Source organism: Podarcis filfolensis (assembly GCF_964270895.1).
Source record: "Podarcis filfolensis genome assembly, chromosome: 2".
Classification (NCBI taxonomy): Eukaryota; Metazoa; Chordata; class Lepidosauria; order Squamata; family Lacertidae; genus Podarcis; species Podarcis filfolensis.
The window spans coordinates 31,378,358-31,398,066 of record NC_139605.1 but is presented as its reverse complement, the minus strand read 5'-3'; the positions used below and the strand labels follow the sequence as shown (position 1 = coordinate 31,398,066).

General features: G+C 42.5%; 1 protein-coding gene and 1 long non-coding RNA gene across 7 annotated transcripts in view; both read right to left on the bottom strand.

Annotated features, from left to right (window-relative positions):
• The window catches only part of LOC310757399, a 495,892-nt gene that overhangs the window by 58,728 nt on the left and 417,455 nt on the right, over window positions 1–19,709 (bottom strand). The window lies entirely within an intron of this gene.
• Window positions 1–19,709, bottom strand: part of CHL1 (cell adhesion molecule L1 like) — a 193,754-nt gene that overhangs the window by 58,728 nt on the left and 115,317 nt on the right. For 5 of the 6 annotated variants that reach the window (XM_083600452.1, XM_083600447.1, XM_083600451.1 and 2 more), the window contains 6 exons: window positions 19,480–19,585; window positions 16,555–16,745; window positions 7,614–7,736; window positions 5,004–5,174; window positions 2,271–2,312; window positions 97–214 (listed from right to left, as the gene is read on the bottom strand). In XM_083600452.1, the coding sequence (XP_083456578.1) occupies window positions 97–214; window positions 2,271–2,312; window positions 5,004–5,174; window positions 7,614–7,736; window positions 16,555–16,745; window positions 19,480–19,585 (751 nt within the window). The remainder of the gene's footprint in view (window positions 1–96; window positions 215–2,270; window positions 2,313–5,003; window positions 5,175–7,613; window positions 7,737–16,554; window positions 16,746–19,479; window positions 19,586–19,709) is intronic. The other variant, XM_083600450.1, reaches the window with a different exon arrangement.

Genomic DNA, 19,709 nt, shown 5'->3' with positions numbered 1-19,709 from the left:
TGAAAAGTATATGTATAATTCAAGAAACATTGCCTGGTTACTCCCCCAACTCCACTTTTCTCATGGTGGAAATTGTGAAAAAAAGGGAATACTCACAGTCCTTCAGCAATGCATTCCAGAAAAAGATCAGATCCTTTTATGACAGTCACTTCTGAACTGTGGCCAGAAGACTCAGGGATAACAAGTTTTGGTTTTCTTTCCTTGATTAAATTTGCTGAAAATGAAGTGGGGTGGGGGGAGAGAGAAGCAATTTCAGAGCTTTTGAAATGAGCTGAGCTCTTCCTAATATTTATCATTCATGAACGATAGAAATTTTAATGCCAATTGATTCCTGTATAGCTAATGCACTGGAAAAACTGAATGGCATCAGACTAGATCGGCAACAATTTTCTCATTGATTTCAGAGTATGTATTTGGATATACACATCTAAGTCTATATCAAAATGTGGTATTTTAAAATTGTGGATCTATTTTAGGATTGCAGCAAATACCCCTGGTTTTCCATTCCTGTAGTGTATACCAGATATTCACTGCAGACTCTGTGTGCCTGCTGACGCAGTTAGGTACCAGTAAAGCGTGTTCTCCTTCATGGAGAGCATGTGTTGCGGTGGGGTCTGCTGAGCCACCCCTCTGTTACCAGGCAGGGTCTCTAAAGATGGCCTGGGGCAGTGATTGGTTCACTGGGTTGCTGGGGTAAAAGTTATGTTGCAATTTTGGTGGGAGGGGTAAAATGTTTAAATACTCTGCACGCAGCCTGGAGCTTTCTCTTTGCTGTGTGCAACGGATCACCCGCCCACCCGCCCTTGAGTAAGGGGTTGTTGCATTGACCTTGCTATGCCTGTCATGGGGTCGTCTGCCGTTGGGGCAGGGGCTTGGTAGGAATGTTGTCCATCTGGCTGATTGGCTGGGCCATTTGGTTTTTGCCTACTGCGTAGCAAATCGTCACAACTTGTAAGGTTGTGGTTAGGCATTGGTTATAAATTGTTGGAGGAGGGGTTAGGATAGGCTGGGCCTGCCCCTCCATGGTTGCTGCGGAAAGGGAATTCCGTTAAAGGAATCCTGGGGCTTGCCATCTTTTCGTCCAATCCCTGGAATGGGACTAGGGCCGGCAAGCCTTCGGGGAGCATGCGGATGAGAATTGAGGGTCTGTGACTCAGCTCCATTTCTCCCCGACTTGCTTTCCCCCGCACTGTCTTTCGGTGGTGCCCGGAAGTCTGTTCTGTCCCCAGGCGTGGGGACAGATAGTCTTAACCAATGCCTAAACAACCACTCACGGTTTTGTATTTAAATAAAGTTGTGGCCAAAATTATGCCAAAAACCTTAAACAAAAAATTAAGTGTGCGTTGTGAGTTATTTGGGGGGTGGCTTGGGGACCTCGACACACAAAAACAAAAAGCAGGGCACACCCGCAGTCTTGCTCCATACAAATTTATCATTCACATGGAGCTGAAGATAGTGTTAAAACCAGTGAAATGACAACAGTCACAACATAGCCTTGGAGGCAAAGCTGTCTCCCTCAGAGCAGGACTATTTCTACCGAACAGCTTCATTTCTTTCCCAGTCTTGTGTTTGGGGAAAGTCAAAATGTTGACCATTTTGTAATCTACTAGAGTGCCTTGGAAACAGCTTTTGATGCACAAAGAGCTGTTCAAAAAACTGCAACCAGCTGCGGTGGTTACATGGAAGTCAGTAAGCAACAAGCCTACCGGATATTGGAGTTAAGTGTGGTGCAGTGATTAGCTTGCTGGACTATGAATGGGGGAAAGCAGGTTGAAATCCCCACCCAGCCATGAAGCTGGTCCTCTCACTGTATCACAGCCAAATCCTACCTCACAGGTTGCTGTCAGGGAAAAAACTGGACGGGGGCAGTGGGAGAACCATGTATGCCTTGGAGGAAGGGTGTTTCATGACTTGCAATTTATAAAGAAGCAGCTGCAGAATTCTTTACATGTCTACTCAGAAACAAGTGTATGATGGGACTTGCTCCCAGGTAAGTAGGTAAACAATCATAGACTAAAACAAAACAAAACAGTTTCATGCTGAATTGCAGGCTGTACCTCTTATATCGCCCTTTTACTTATATAGCAATATACTTAGTATGAAGGTTTGAGAACCAAAATATATACCATTATTTTATATTCTGAAAAGTAAAATAACATGAACACTGGACCTTTGTAGTAACTCTTATTTCAGCTGGATAAATTCTTTTATTTCATTTGAATCCATATTATAGATTTTGCGGGTGCAAATGCTAAATAGTGACAACTTACCCTTGGCAGCGCTAGGTGAACTGGAATCATTAGTATGTTTTGCTGAAATAAACAAAAATGGAAACCAAATGGAAACATGAATGGTGATGAAATTTATTGAAGATCTGATGGAAGCAATCAAACAGTGTTGCAAATGCGTTTGCCTGTTGGGTTTTCTCTTCATCCTATCCCACTCTCCAAAATATTCACCCTAATCATGCTGCACGTTTAGCAGTTTTTCAAACTCTCCACATGGAGTGAGAGGGAATGCAATGTCATTTGAGTAAAAATAAAAAAATAATAAAACCTGAATTCGAAGCCACTAGATATATCCCAGGATTGTGTGACCATAGTATTCTCTCTTTTTTAAAAAAATCAAATATAATTATTAAACATGTAATGCAAGCATGCACAGTGATAATGAACTGATGTTTAAACAATGTAAATGCTGGAAAAGATGTCAAATTCAAATCATTTTAAGTTAACCTGTGTTGTAAAATTAAGTCGGCCATTTAGAAAACATCAACAGTATCCCTCCTGAAAGGACAAGATTCAGGATAGTTAACATAGTTTCTCTCCCCTTCGTGGCCAATCACATGTCCAAAAATGCATGGAGAAATGTTACTGGGAACCAGGCTGCACCCATATATAGCACAGTGATACTGTGATTTTGGAGAACATCGAGCATCAGCCATGGAGATGACTAATGGCTGTCTCCCTACACAGCTGAATATTCTTCCTGATTTGTTACATCAGGAAAGATAGTTTAATTTAGCTTCATTTCACTTACGGCATCTGCTGATTTTGCCTAAAACAATTTCTTAAGGTAAATTTTAAGGTATCTGCTCAAGTAAAACATCTCAGGATGGTTTAGGGTAGCAAAGGGGTGGTTTAGTTGTTGCTGTTGTTAAATACAAATTGTCTAGAGTGATTCTTCACATATCCAGTTTAGATAATTTAATACAATTGGATCCCCTAACAATTTTGTTTCTATTTTACTTTCATGTACTTTCCACATGAGCACAAGCCAGATTGCCTGCATGCTGTCTATGGTAACTCCTTGTGTTATTTAAGATTTTCCCAATCTCGGAAGATTTGAGGAAAGTAAGATTGACAACTGTGAAAAATGTAAGGGTAAACCTGAACTATTCGGCAATAAAACACAAAAGCAGATAGCTGAACATTGCTTTTAAAAAATGCATCAGGATGTTATTCAATTCTGAAATGGCACACTATTCACAAAGTCTATTTACAAAGTCAAAGTATTAAGACAAACCAATTACTTCTATCCTCCATGGGTGGAAAGCCTTTTCCACTCATATGATGGCTCATTCTTCACGGCATTTTTCTGATGGAGATGGGGGAGTTCCACAAGAACATACCTGAGCACATTTTAAAAGTCAAAAGGGATCAATTTGGGCTCTTACTGCTCCTCCAGGAGCCCATGCTTCTGAGTCATGTTCAAAACAGCTATTCAAAATCAGCTATTCTGATATATAGGGAATTATTTGCAGCATATTGCTAAAATATGACTGCAGAATCAAGCCATTTATGGCCAAACCTACAAACTGTTCCAACAGCAAGTAAGAATGCCGAATGGAACTGAAGTGTTTCACTAGCATAATGCCATAATGCATTGCACCAGTGCCCTAGTATAGCACTGCCCTGCTAATGCTGGCAACAGATACTGATTGTACATAGCATAGAGCACGTTAGTCAGGGACTGAACACAATAAACATCTCTGTGGAGATGACTAAGTATTCCCCAGCAGCATTTAAGCCACAGCTTTTCTATATAGTAGAAATCTCTTTTGTAGACCATCTTCAAAGGCCTCAGATACAGAGGAGACCACGTCAACATTGACAAATGATACAATTCTAAGAAGAGTAGAGAAGCAAGATGAGCTTCAAATGAATCTTCAGTCCTTCAAGTCTTCAGACTCTGAAAAAGGCCCCATTTGGTAGCAACAGAGAAGGGGGAGAAATTCTGCCTGTGACACATTTTAATGCAAACCTCCTTAATTCTCACTTCCCGAAGAAACATGAAAACTGAAATGCAGCTACCCATTGAAATTCACACTTGGGGCAAAATTGCATATTAGGCGAAATGCCCAACAAAGTGCTGAGGAATTTTCATAACAACATTTTTGAAATTAGCAAACCAATACGGAAATGTGGCAAACCGGAATAAAGATTTGGAAAACGAAAAGAGAAACCGAGAGAAATCAAAACGGACAAATTCGCCCGTCGCTAGAGAGCAACCTTCTGTAATGGCACTGCAAGCTGTTGACGATAGCCTTTCCTCCACAGGCTGCTGCTGTAGCGCCAAACTATAATTTGCAAAAATCGTTTTGCTAGCTGATCTCTGTGATTTTGACTGGGCCCTATTTTGTAAGCCGAAATGTGTGTTTCCTTGTTTTTGTTTGAGCAAACAATGAAGGATGTGCAGGTATGCAGCTGGCAAGTGCCCTGAGGAATGTCTCCTGTATCAGTTCAGCATATTCAGCAAAACAACAGAAGTGCTTTGTAGGGCCAACAGCTGCGGATCTTTTTATGAGTGGGGCTTGGCTCTCATAATAAGTGCAGGAACAAATATACATTGGCATATATTTTTGTTAGGAATAATCATATTAGAGACACACATCACATGTAAGAATTCTCAGAGGAGTAGGTTTTGGGATAGACATTAAGGCAGGTGGAGGAGAACGGTGGAAGAATGAAAGAAAAAGGGGGGAACTGAACCCCCAGACTTACAACGTGTAACTGTCAGTGTCATTGGCATTTTCTGCACAATAGTCCTCAGCCTCGGAAATGCAGCAAAGCAGCAATAATCACTCCGGCTGTCATTTTCATCCACATTTGCAAAGAAAAGATCCCCCTTAAGGCTCATAGAGACCCTTTCATCTTGTGGGATGTGTTGCAAGTCTAACAAGGAAAAATAATAATAATAATATAATGATGATACAGTATGATAATGATCTTCCACTCCCCCCCTCCACAAAAAGAAAAGAAAAAAGGTGGCAGCTCACTGTTCTGTCAAAGTACTTGCTCCCAGGTAAGGGAATAATTCTTTGATGTTAAAGAGTCATGAGGTCTGAAAGTATATTTCGATATTCACCATGTTTTTTTACAAGACAAAAAAGGCCGCCATCTTATAAGCAGGACAAATTCCTGTACCAGTACACACCCACCAAATGTAAACTGCTGTCAGGGAACTGCCATCGGAACTAGAGGAGGAGGAGGCGAGGCTCCACAGCGATGCTGAAGAGGGGCCAAGCAGGGAGAGAGGCAGGTCTCCGGTTGGGGAAGAAAATCAGCGCAACACCAGGGATAGAGGGGGGCCAATGGGGGAAGCAGAGAGCAGGCTCCAGGACTCTTCACTGGACACCAGCGGGGAGAGCACAGGTCCTCCGCTACCCACGCCCTCCCTGCGCAGAAGACTTCTGCGCAGGGAGAGTAGGAGGAGACTGGGCGTCAAACAACTTTTATGTTGGAAAAGGTTTAAGAAACGCCCACTGACGGATTCTGCCAGCGACTGAACAGCCATGGAGTGGATGGCTGTCCAGCGAGAAATGGTTTAACCAGCCAACCTAGCCCAGAGTGGCGGCAACTTACGCACAAGCAACCCCTAAAGCCATTACAACTGCCTTCTGCATAAATATTCTGCAGAGACAATATAGCAACCGCCATGAAGGCTGCATCATTTTAATCGTTCAGACCAGCACAACTATTAATATTACAAAGGCCTACATTACAGACGTCATGGCTGTCAAGAAGCCCCTCGCTCCTGTCACACAGAATGCACACTTATAGCCTGCATTCCATAATGTGATTCCATTTTTAATTTGCTGTTTTGATAGCCGAAGAATTCTGAATATTTTTTATCAAGAGGCGGTAACTGTCACAGCAAATGAGATTCCAAGGTCATGTTCTGGAGGTGTAATTCCCTTGGATCAAGTTCTTCCAAACCAATAGGACAGTCGTGCCTATCCAGTTACCCTCCAGGTGAATTGGATGTAAACTCCCATCATTCCCAGCCAAGCTGGCTGGTTTTGACTTCACTTTTAGTCCAAAAACTGCTGGAGCATACCAGACAGGGGAAGGCTTCAGTAGGCCTTGATAGGCAAATGGTAACTTGTATCCTTTATCTTCCTGAGGAAACCACAGCCTCAAGTTGCCAATTTCTGCATCCTTCCACATTTTTTCTCTTTTTCTTTTTGGACAGTGGGTGAGGTGGAAGTCTCAGTGCACAAGCAAGAGATCATCTTGTCATTGAGGCAGTCTGGTCATTCACTTCACTCTAGGAAAGTGAGACCAAGACTGAAGCATGTCACTGAGCAGAGCCTCTCTGCTCCCTGGCAGGCCTTTACCTGATGCAGATGGCAAGATGGGAACTGTAGACTGGGCAGAGGGGAAAAAATCTGTCCTCCCTAAAGCACCCTGGCTTCTGTCTCTCTGTCAAGGTAGCTTGAGAGAACAGAGGGAAAGGAAGACACTAACAACTGAATACAGGTCACAGGCCCATGGACAGCCACAACATGGGCCTCTCTGGAAACATTAGATTAGGAGTCACCGGTGCAGCGAGGTGGTAGCCTGCATCTGGCACTCAGGTAACTGGTGACACTGAGAGAGAAGGGCAAGGAGGCAGGAAGACTGGTGCTTTGAGGATGTACCGGCAGAGCCAATCTGGTGCTTCCACCAGCACATCCACACCATGGCAACATTTTCCCGCCTCCCCACTCCCAATATGGCACAGGGATGCTGGTGCCAGGAGGTCAGCTGTGCTGGCTGTTTCTGCTTTCAATAGGCTTCATTTCAGCGCTGAATTTGGAATCTAACCAATAGCCATTTCTCGATTTTCTCTTTCACTTTCATCCGCCCTGCTACATGAAGATATGACATTATGTCAAGAAGCTTCAGGTCCACTAACTCTGACTAGGTTAGCAATGGCTACAAAACTCTTGATGGCTGTATTACCTCTGGTATCAGAGGCAATACATATCTGAATGCCAGTCGCTGAGAATCGCAAGTAAGAAAGGAATAATTTGCTGCTGTGTGAGCTTCCCATAAGCATGTAAACAGGATGCAGGACTGGCCTAGCAGGGCTATTCTTACCTTCTTATCCTTTCATCATGTTTTCTTTCATGCTGACATATACTAACCATTTATATAATCCCCTTACAACTTTTCAGCATTTTCTAAACCATTATTTGTACACTTCTGCAGTTCATTTTTGCATACTTTTGCATACCGAAGAGGCATCTGAACAGTTTCAGTTTTAATTAAGTTCAAGTTATCGGGAGAAATCTTTCAAAGAGAGATTTGATTTTTAAATGGCGCAAAGAGGAATGAAATGGTTCTCACCAATGTTCATCCAATAAATGTGCAGCGGTGGGATTCCCTTGGGAGGGTTGCAGTGCAAGACCATAGCATCTCCATATTCTACATCTATCGGGTCAATCTTCTCCTTGGGGAATTTAGGAATACCTAACATAATGGAAAAGAAACATTTTCAGAAGTCACTGAGTAGCACCTATGAACTTTATATCTGGCATTCTCTGTATGAATTGCTACCTGTGTAGCTTTCCCATGACTGTGCGGTCTTATGATTCACAATGTAAGATAACCAAATTTATGTGGGAAAATAATGCAGCCATACATTCTGAATCTGAAAAATTGTCCACGGGCAATTTCAGGAGGATGCATGTGTAGAAATGCCACTGACCTAGGAATCCTGAAACAATTTTCTTTCTGTGTGAAGAACAAGTACACATTCTGCTATGCATGTGGTGCTGAATCATTTGACACTGGTTTTGCCATTGGACTTTTACAGATCACCAGACGCACACCTAAGTTGCGCTGGGCTGGCAGAAATAACAGTGCTGGATATCAATAGCAGTGCCAAGCAGAGTAGGATGTGGCTGCCTCAAAAATGTGGAAAGTCCCTGGCTCCTGCTGATAAAGTTTACAGTCTGACTGCTCTAATGCCTTACAGGGACAATGCAAATCTCATCTGCTTCAGAATAACCAAATTGTGTGCAGGCTGCAATTTTATATTGCTCCATCATTCCACATTTCCAACAGAGTCTTAACAAACACAAGAGAAGTTAACAGTGAAGTTACTTAAGCAAGAATCCGCATTGCCAGGACTGATCACATTTCATTGTCCTAATGTTGGAAAAGGAGTCACAAATCCCCATCCCTCCCATCAGAGATCCCTGCAAACATCAACCTGCAAGATTTTTTTTCCTTCCCCAGCAGATTGAGGTTGTTTTCAGGGCACTTTCCCCTTACATTCCAGGCAAGTTGAAACGGATGAGAAATTGTTGCAGTTCCATCAGCTCGTTGTGTAATTAAGCCATAGTGAAAGAATAAAAAAACAGCAGGAACAAAGCAAAAAGAAAGGGAATGAACTTAGCTTGTAAGCCATTAGCAAGTGGCACTCCACCTTTGCAGGATGTTTTGCCTGTGGGGATTAGAGTCTTTGGGACATATAAAGGTGTTGTAGTTTTATCTCCTCTACCACAAGGAGCCTAACATGTCTATATTTCAGCAAAGATTTAAAATTATGCTTCTGAAGGTTTAAGGAAACTGTTTGAAAACCTGCATTTTAAAAAAATTACTAGAATCAATTCAAGTACAGTAAACCTTGTCTTTGACTGTAGGAGGCAAGGTACTCATGACAAACAATTCAAGGCCTATTCATTCAGAGCAATGTGAACTGCAACTCATCTGCACCTTTCTCCGGCAAGTAACTATTAAGGCTACACATTATGGAAGTGATCAAAATGAAGTTAAGCACATTCAAAACCAACCGCTCTTAAAAGTGCTTAGCAGTGACTGGAATTTTCCCATAAACTGCATGTTACAGTTATTCCATACTTGCTAGTTCTCAAGTCAAAGCAACAGAATACCCTTTAACAGAATTTAGCAGCATTTATAACCAAGTAATTTTATCGACACTTCTTTCATTCATACTACAAGCAAGAGAAGTGTCAAAACTGGTACGGTGGGAGGGATGCCTCATTTCTGACTGAGCTGTGGATGTGACAAGCTCATCCCATTAGACTAAGTGTGAATGAATTGATAGAAATCAAGCAAATGTGCATGAACCTCCTTGAGAGCCCTACAGGGGATAATGGCAGGAACACGGTAATGTACTCTCTCTTTTCATGAGTGCTGAAATTATACTCCAGGATACATCCTGACCGTGTAGGAAAATTGCCCGGCAATGATAATACGATGCAATTTGGGTCATCTTCCAAAAGGTTTGCTTGCTGAGGTCCAATCTGGCTCATCATCTGGTAGATAAAAGACGCGCATGTCGTCGCAAAAGTCTGAAAGCCACTATTCTCAGAGGCAGCCTGCATTTTGCTATCCGTTGTAGAACACGGAGTCCATCTGGAAGTTAGTAGCAGTGCTACACCGACACTTGGTGGAAGGGAGCCATCTGAGGGAGAAATATCATTTCACAGCACATGCTCTCACAGGTAAGGTGCCAGCCCTCTGATAAAGCAAGACGTGTTAGTGAGGAGGGAGGGAAAAGGCCATTCGCTTCACGAAGATTCAAGTTGCAGCTCATTTCGTTCATATATATATATACAGAGAGAGAGAGAGAGCGCGCCAGGTGTCATTCAGCTGCAATGAGGCTAGAACTGAGATGTCATTTTGACAAGTTTAGAGCACTAAAACAACAAAAGCTTTTGCTTTCTGAAATGAAGGACATGTAGGATGTTGAATCCTGTTTTGATTCTATTCCTGGTGGCAGTAGTGGCAGTGGCAGATCAGATGTGAAAATGATCTTAGAAGTATTAAGGTTCAGATGCTCAGATTTTTTTATAATCACTTTGTTGGTTCTCATCATTTCTTCTGATATGTGCTATTTGAGGAATGATTTTTTTTAAAACAAATGGCTGACAACTTTGATGATGGGAGAAAAGGAATGCTGAGTAGCCTTTTAGTTATACAAAGGAAAGAGGAGACACTAAAGGTAATAAGTAAAGGTAAATGACTCCTGGACAGATAAGTCCAGTCAAAGGCTACTATGGGGTTTGGTGCTCATCTTGCTTTTCAGGCCAAGGGAGCCGGCGTTTGTCTGCAGACAGTTTTCCAGGTCAATTGGCCAGCATGACTCAACCGCTTCTGGCACAACGGAACACCATGACAGAAGTCAGAGCACATGGAAACGCCATATACCTTCCCACTGCAGCAGTACCTATTTATGAACTTGCACTGCTATGCTTTCAAACTGCTAGGTTGGCAGAAGCTGGGACTGAGCAGTGGGAGCTCACTCTATTGCACAGATTCGAACTGCCGACCTTCTGATCAGCAAGCCGAAGAGGCTCAGTGGTTTAGACCACAGTGCCACCCGCTCCCTACGAAGAGACACTACCAATGCTTGAGCAAGGTCACAGTGTATATAGTAGCGACACCAGTCAAACTCTTTTCTACATACTCCATACTCTGGGTTCTATCTGCGTCTCTTGCACTAATGAAAGGTTCTCTGATTGAGTGGAGATGTCTCTCAGCAGAATGGAGAAGGGAAGGATTGTAGTCCAGTGGTAGAGTGTCTTCTTTGCAGAAAGTCCCAGGTTCACTCAATAGCTTCTTCAAATAGGGCTGGGAATCCCCCCCCCACCAGAAATCCTGGAGGGCTGCTAGTGTGTTCAGTACTGAGCGCATGGAACAATAGTCCGATTCAATATAAGGAAGCTTCCTATGTTCCTAAGACAATTTTGCACTTTCATGTCCTTGCCCCTAGTAGTTCCTGGTGTTGCCCCAAATCTGGTTCCTATGTTGGAAGACACTTTGGAATAGTGTGGGAGGTAGCACAGGAGGTCGAGCCACTGATGAGGGGCACCACTGGACATAACCCGATATCTGCCCATAGAGGGCAGACCATTCAGTAGCCCCAGAGACTCCGAGGGATGATTAATCAATCGGTTATTTAACAAATACAATTAAATCAGATCATCTGTACCTTGGAGGTGCATAAAAACATGTGTTTGCCTTTATTTGAAGAAAAGTGCATTAATAAGTGCCATATATAATAAAAATACTTGTTCATATGCTGCTTTGAATATTAAATTTTGAATATCCATTCTGATATTTTCCTGTACTTTCTACCATAACATAATCTGGAGCAGTGTGAACTCAGGTTTTACTTGATCTCTGTCTCTCCCTCTCTCTCCAAGCTAGACCTGTTTAAACACCCCATTTGTGTAGTAAATCCCGAGCTAAAGTATTTAAATCTGACCTTGAAATCTGCTCCAGCCTTTAGAGTGCCTGATTTATGTAAGCCCTAGAAAGAACTATGGATATGGTAAGTGTGAAATTTGGGAAAGAGTCACAGAAACTGCTGTGCAGCTTTATGGTCAATGAAACGGCATATTTAGCTGCCCAGTCCCAGAGCGGATCCCCCCTCCCTTTTGGCTCTGGGAACATTTTGATAATTAAAAGGAATAGATTCTCTTGGTTAAGTAGCTCAGCGGTCGGTGCCTTTGCCTTCATAATTGGCTTCAATTATGCAGGTACCGTATAATTACTGGAGTTTTCTCTTTTATTTCCCAATACTGTAAAATGAGCATTAAACATTCACAAGGTTGAGGAGAAGCTGCATAAAAAAAACGCTCATTTCATTGTAGGTTTTGCATCTTAATCTTCAACAAATGTGCAGTTGTTGTTTTTCTTGAAAACCAGTTTAATAGTAAAGTGTTGTGGGATTTTAAATATTTTTTTTAAAAATGGTATTTCTATTTTTTGTTGGGAGGACTGGTATGCTTAAGCAACGCTTTTGTCTTCCCTGCCAGCAGAACCCCTTTGCTTGACTTGGGCATCCCACTGTTGTGGAGCTGAATGGCTCGCAGGGCAAAATTTATGCTCCAAAGCATCACCTAGTGTGACTTGTTGCTCTTTCCACTTTTATTGAGGTGGTGGGTTGCCAAGCACCTTGCATCCCCATTGAAATCTGCCAGCAGAATGTTGCCAAGCACCACACTGTTATCGTGAATGCACACAGTGATCTCACACTTTCCAGAGCTCGGGCTCTGATTATGTTTGCGCACACATCACAATTGATTTATTCAAGCTCCTCTGCAGCAGCACTTATCAAATGTTGCCACACAGTGTGTCATAGTATTGGGTTGCGATATGGCCAAAATGGGGGTGGGGTGGGGAGGAGAGGAGAGCAGGGAGCCTTCCACAGGTGCTCAGGTTTCCCTGTAGTCAGTGGAACCCCTGCTATATTTTGGAGTCAAAAGAAGCACATCAAAGGCAAGCCATATGCCCCAAACTTGTGTGCTGGTGGAATGAAATCAAACAGCCTGTCATAGTCTTTGTACAAAGTCGCACCTAAATGATGCAGCAAGCAATGTATTACCAGCACACTGAGTATACCGAGTTCTATTTCTCTGTTACGTCTGTGATGTGACTGTGCAAGATCCAGACTAGATGCATTGATGGACCACGTGAGGATCAGTAAGCTGAATCTGAATCCTGGCAAGATGGAAGACTTGTGGATGGGAGGCTCCTGGGAGCAATATGCTTGTTCTGGATGAGGGTGAACTCTCCCCAAAGGAAGAGGTGCTCTGTTTGGTGGTGTCTATTGATGTGTATGTCATTGGAAGGCCAGATCACACTCTAGAAGGGCAGCTACTTGCAATACTCATGAGATTCCTACCCAGCAGAGCTTTTTTTTTATCTGGAACTCACCGGAACTCAGTTCCAGTATCCCTCCGGTGGTTGCCATTGCCATTATAAGAGAATAAGCGAGGTATTCAGGGTGAGTTCCAGTACTCTTTTGGAAAAATAGCATTGCTGCCCAGGAACACCTGGCAAATTCTGCCTGGGACTATGCAAACCCAGCAAGGCTACCGAAGGCAACGGCTACCGAAGCCAGAATCTGCCCCATCTTTCTGTGCAAACCAAAGGTTCTCCACACTTTTTTCTTCTATAAGGCAGAAGGAACAGCAGCTAGGTTTCCTCTCCAACCCCATATACCACCAAGACATGCAATCGGGACAGCCCACCCCATTTCGCCGCCTGAGGCAAAACATGAAGGTTCTGCCCTGCACATGTGCCATGCACTGCCAACCCTGCCAAAGCCTCCCTTATTGGGGCTCTGTGGCTGAGGCTTCCAGGTTCTGGTGAGATCTTGCGAGAGCCCCATGAGATTGCATAGGGCTATCACCAGATCTCCCTGGAACCTGGAAACTGCCACAGCTACTTCTCATCACTTCTCCACTGGTGGCGGGGGTCATGTCCACAGAGGTGCCCCTTGGATTCTGCTGCCTGAGGCTGTTACCTCAGTCAGCCTTATGGACGGGCCAGCCCTACATGAAGTCCATTATATGTGTACTGTCTATTGCAGCATTTGCCTTTGGACTGATGCAGCAAGTCAATTTTGGAAAGACTAAAATGTGGTACAGAGGCAGTTTGAACTGACCTGGGGGGTAAGAAGTGGGTTGAAGGAATATGGATAAGGGTGGGTGGGAAATGTGCCTTCTCCCCTCAGGTTTTTTTTACTTTTTCTAACATTTTTCTTCTGAAAATGTTGCCCAAAACAAACAGTGTTTAAATAATCCATTATGGTTTTATGTAAAAGTATGTGGAGAATGCAAAATGAACCTCAAGAGGAAAAGAAGGAATACCACATTAAACATCTACCTAAATCAAATAACTCTCCGCCACCGAGAAAACTTGGTTCCCTTGAGGGCCCCCTGTTTAAAATGGGCTGTATATTAATATGCCTGCCAACCTACACCCCAGAGAGAATGTGTGATCGAAGGCAGTCAGCAAGTCCCAGAGAACAACAAATGTTACACAGGAAGGAAAATGTATGCATGCATATAATCAACCGCACTTTCTGCAACTTAGTGTTTTGGGACTGATGTTTGAGTTCTATGCTAGGAAATTATTGTTCCATGTTAATTTCACATACAAAAAAAGTAATGAGTGATTAATTACCCACAGATGCTCACAAAGCAGGTCACAATGAGATTCACTAAGGCTTTGTTGGGAGTAAAGCAACAATGCTTGCAAAATTTTACCTGAACGGGAGGTGGTGGTGGTGATGATAGACAGAAAAGCAACCCGTTCTTCTGCCTCACTGATTCCTTCTCTTTGAGTAACACATTACTCTTTGAGTAACTACTTGCTGGTTATGTAGATCACTTCCTTTCAGGCTTTACTTCCTTCCTGCTTCTCCCCAAGTTTAATCAATATGTGTTAGCATGTGCTACTGTTAACTTCTTGGCTGCTTCTTGGCCACAAATAAAACCTATATGTAGAATGGCTTTGTTTGTTTACATAATAAATCTTACTTTTTCTTTATCCGACCAACCAGCAATCTTACCAGACTATTTCTTTCTGCACACCACTGCAATATATGTACCAAACTCCAACATGACTTATCTAACCATTTACACAGTTAAGAGTCTAAGGCTGTTACCCCAGCGATAGTCTCCTGCCTATACCAGCAACAGCTTCTTCCTGCACATCCTTTTCTTGCTGCACTGGGTTATTCACAGGTCCCCTTGTCTTTCGATGGAACTAGAAACATGTCAAGGACAACTATTCTCCTGTATTTTTGTTTATCAGTTACTATTGACTGAAAGGGAAGTGAATTAAGGAACTTGACTTGACAGAGTTATCTCTGTCATTTCAGCCTCTTAACCTTTGAAAGCATGAACATAACTAAAGTTAAGATGAATGTATCTGTGACTCTAAGAAAAACTTTCCAATTCAGAATCCTCAAGATGTTTTGGACTACAACTCCCATGAGACTCTGTCCAAAACATTTGGTGCACATTATATTGCTTATACACAGCCTGTTACTGTTCCCATTCTACAGCTGGGGAATCAAGATTGACGTTGGGATTCTGAGTTACAACTCTGAACATGGGTTGCCACCAAACCTTGCACAACAAGTTGATAGGGAAGTGGAGATGTGGTGGGAGAAGATGCTGAAATTGTCCTCAAAACTTCTCTGGTGACTCTGCCTGCCAGTTACTTTTCTTCCAGTTCTCCTAGGCCAGAAAAGTATCACAGCTAGGGACAAAGGGGAACCCTGGGAGTCAGTAGTGGACAGAATAAAGGATTAAGCAGTAACTTGTTGCCTTTTGCTGAAAAACTGTTCTCTGCTCATCCTTTAGCATTGCATGGTGGCGACCCGCTTTCAAATATCTACTCCTGTCACATGTCAGTTCTGTCCTGTGACTCAAAACAGTAATTTGCCCAAAGTCATGCAGCGGGTCCATGAACCCACAAGGATTTGAACCCACAAGGAAGGGTATTAAGTGTTGGGAACACATTAGCTTGAGTGTAGTGAGATTTCAATTCCAATTCCTGATCCAGTTTAAAGGATCTCAGGCAGTAGGATTAGAAAAGGACACTACCTGAGAATTTCAAGTTACTGTAAACATAACAATATAGGGAGCTGCCTTATATCAAATCAAATCAATGGTTCATTTAGCTCCACATTGCCGATGTTGACTGACATCTGTTCTCCAGGGTTTCAAGCAGGAGACAACATCCCAAAGCCTATCTGAAGACACTGGGGGTCAAACCAAGGATGCTTTGCCACTGGGTTATGGCCCTTCCCCAATGGACATGATTACAATGACTAGCATTGTCACACAATACCAAGCTGTCCCTGATATCTTTTAGTTGTCAATTTTTTTACAATCAACTTTCTCATGTTTAATGAATCACATTGATCCACAAAATATCCATGGAGTGGTTTTGTTGTGTTTCTAACAAAGAAGCCAGAAAAAAAGACCATGAACATGAACATGAAAACATAGCTGGCCTCTCACATATCTTGTACAATATTGTGTATTGTCCATCTGTTATTCTTCATAAGCCTCCTAGGGTGGTGTCTTATCTTCCTCTGTCATTTTCTTGCTAGATAGCTGGCTAATGAAGCGGGTCAAGGAAATAAAAACCATGTTCGCTTGTGTTTATTGCCACACCAATATTGCTTTGTGCTGTTGCAGCGACTCTTGCAGAGACGGTAAACCTAGTCCCATTTGAAGTATGCTCAAATACTCCTTGGAGAAAGCAGCTGAACAGAGTACTCTAAGCTCAACCATAGTATAGGGAGTCCTTAAGAAAAGTGTGTAACTTCTCCAAAATGAAACAAGTGTGGCTTTTAACTCCTCAGCGCTCCTGAGCAGTGCTCCTGTGAATCCCAAATCACTCCACGTATCATTAGTAAAAACAAACAGCGCAGTGAAAAGTATATTAAGCCCAAGCTGTAGTTTTGTTCTTTGGGATATGCATCAAATTAGCACAAATAAACACTTACCTGGAACTACTAGTTCAATCTCGTCTGACATGGCAGTTCCTAGCTCATTGGAAGCCAAGCAGCGATACCTTCCTTGGAAAATGGAGATGTTTCCACGGTTCCGAACAACAAATGTTCCGGAATTGTTTGATGTAAATATCCTTGGGTCACCTTGCAGATCAAATACTTTCCCATCCTTTCTCCAGGTAAAGCTGAAATGACAAGAGTATACAATGAAGAACTTGGCTGCAATTCACCTTTGGCCCATGAGGTGAAGATTTAAGAAGTAGCAGGAATGTGTGTTCTATTTTATTTTATTTTATCTCATCTTATCAATAAATCATTTAAAACATTGATATTCCCCTTTTCTTTAATTGGGGTCAAGACAGCTCTCTATAAATAAACTAAAATTAAGGAGCAGTCTTAATTTCTAACTATATCTCACAAAAGTCACTACCAGCTAAAGTTGGGCGGATGAATGGATGAATGCTTTTCCAAAGGAAAAAAAAAATCTGCACATAGGAAAATTGGTTGTTGCAAAGAAACCTAGATTGATTTTTTAAAATCTTTGATTCACTAGTTCCGTATGTGTAAGATAGGGTAACATGAAAACATGGATGAACTCTCATCTGCTTACCTTGAAAACCATTGGGGACTTGTGGCCATTGCTTCAAAGATTTCAAGACTCTTTGGAAGTGTTCAGAAATCTCCCCCACCATAAGCAAGACAGTGTGCCTTTATGGATTTCAAAAGGCAAAGCTAAAGGAGGCTGCATGCTCAAAAATCATTGGGGGGAAATGGTGACCTACTGCTAAAGACCCTCTTGCATCCAGTATTTCTTGGACTATGAATCCAAGCATTCTTAAGATAAAATTGTCACCTCTACATCCTAAGATCAGTAAAGTCAGTTACAGACTATAAATAGGAAGGACAGTGTGTGAAGCTAGACTCTCTCTTTTTAGGCATGGAAGAAAATGAAAAAAGATGAGGTAGAAGATAAATCAGATGGAAATTGCTCCACAGGAATGGTCTGAGCTAGTATTTTTATCAGCTGTGAGTCACCAAAAAGTCAGATCAGGACAGTAATAGGTTTTTCATTCATTGCCCTAGAGAATGTGACATCTCTGTTCGCAATTACGGTAGTTTTATTAACAATGTGTGTTAAAATCTGTTTATGCTGTGGATGAGTGCATTTGGAATCCTCATAGCACACAAACTGTGTCATAGCATTATATTGTATTTCACTGTGCTTATAAATGAGATTAATAAGATTGTGGAAATAGACTCACTGATGGGAATCGTCATAAGACCTCTTCCTACAAAGAGGGTGTGTGTGTGTGCCCACGTGCAAAAGGCAAAGCTATGCAAAAGGCATGTAGACAGCTGCTACCCTCTGATTTCTATTATACACTTCATATAATTTGCTAAGGGTGCACACAGTAAATCATGGCATTATACTTGCACTAGCCACCAGGTCTTTCCCGAATAGGAACCTCAGGGATGATTCAAACCATCTCAGCCTAATAAACCATGGTTTATTAAGCCAAGAATGCTGTCATGCCCATGTAATCTCCCTGCCTTCTCCTGCACCAGCTTTGACGCCTTTATAATGGCTTGTTCAAACCACAGCCTCCCACTGCATTCATTTAATCTTTCACTAGTGCAAATTGCAATATGAAGTGGAGATCAGTAGTGAGATCATGTGGACATCTGTAGTGTTTATTAAGCTGAGGCTGTTATGCCTGAATTGGATCAGTGAGTCAGGGCCAGTGGGTCAAAAGTGGAGCTATGCTTTTAAGTTTTAAAATCACTATCTCTGATCACTATTGTTTTTGTTTTAACTCCTAGCTATTAATCTATGAGATCTTGAGTACTGTGCAGTTGTTTATTTATGTGAAAGGCAAATTTCTGGACTCTGCCTTCACCTTAAGGCAGATTCACCCCATCTATCGCTGTCTTTCTCCAGCCCAAATTGTGACCAACCTAAACTCCCCACAGTGCACAGTGCAGTACAGAGAGGCTCCCCAAAAGAAAAGGAAATCCCCTAAACATTGTCTAATTCCATTTCCAGGCCAAATATTCATTTTTGGCCCCTAAAGTATGTAAGCTGTAAAGCTATGTTGCAGCACAGGGAGGGTGGGTAGGCACCAGAGAATTTAAGAGGCTGGGCCAGGGGTGACAGCAAGCTCTTTTTCTAGTTGTTCAGGCCCACATCAGGGTAACAATGATCATTCTCTGAGGCCCTTTTTGGTGTGCCTCCATTAGAGGTCCAGAGGGCACCACATGAGAACAGGCCTTTTCTGTGGTTGCTCCGAGCTTCTGGTATGCTCTCCCCAGGGAGGCTCATCTGGCACCTTCATCATAAATATTTAGGTGCCGTGCAAAAGCCTTCCCCTTCTCCCAGCCCTTTAGCTAATTAAATAACCTATGGCCTTTTAAACTTTGGGTGGGTGTGGGTTATTGTTTTTGTTTGTACTATGGTATGTATTTTTATGTGTTTTTATATTTTAAACTACCCTGTGATCCTCAGATGAAGGGTGACATAGAAATGTAATAAAAAAAATTAAACAAGTACCGTATATCTGCAAGTTATGATAGAAGAAGAAGAAGAAGAGTTTGGATTTGATATCTCAAAGCGGCTGACTCTCCTTTCCCTTCCTCCCCCACAAAAAACACTCTGTGAGGTGAGTGGGGCTGAGAGACTTCAGAGAAGTGTGACTAGCCCAAGGTCACCCAGCAGCTGCTTGTGGAGGAGCGGGGAAGCGAACCTGGTTCCCCAGATTACGAGACTACCGCTCTTAACCACTACACCACACTGGCCCACGCCACACATAGCATACCTTGCCTCACCTCCAGTGATGCCTGCCAATTCTCTCTCAGCCCAACTGTGGCATGCAGGGGGTGCACATACAGTCAGTCCTAAACTAGCTTTTGCAAAACACTTACCTTGGATGTGGGTTCCCTATAGCTTCACACTTGATTGTAAACTCTTCATCGAAAGGAAATGCAACTTGATCGGTTGGGTGCTCTGTAATTGTCGGGAGTTGCCGTACTGAAACAGAACCAGGACATGTGGTCAAATAAAGAAAAATGGAAGAGTAACCCATATGTAAATTGCAAACAGCTTATTTGCATTGGGGGTGGATGAATAACCAGAGTTCTATTCCAACACATTT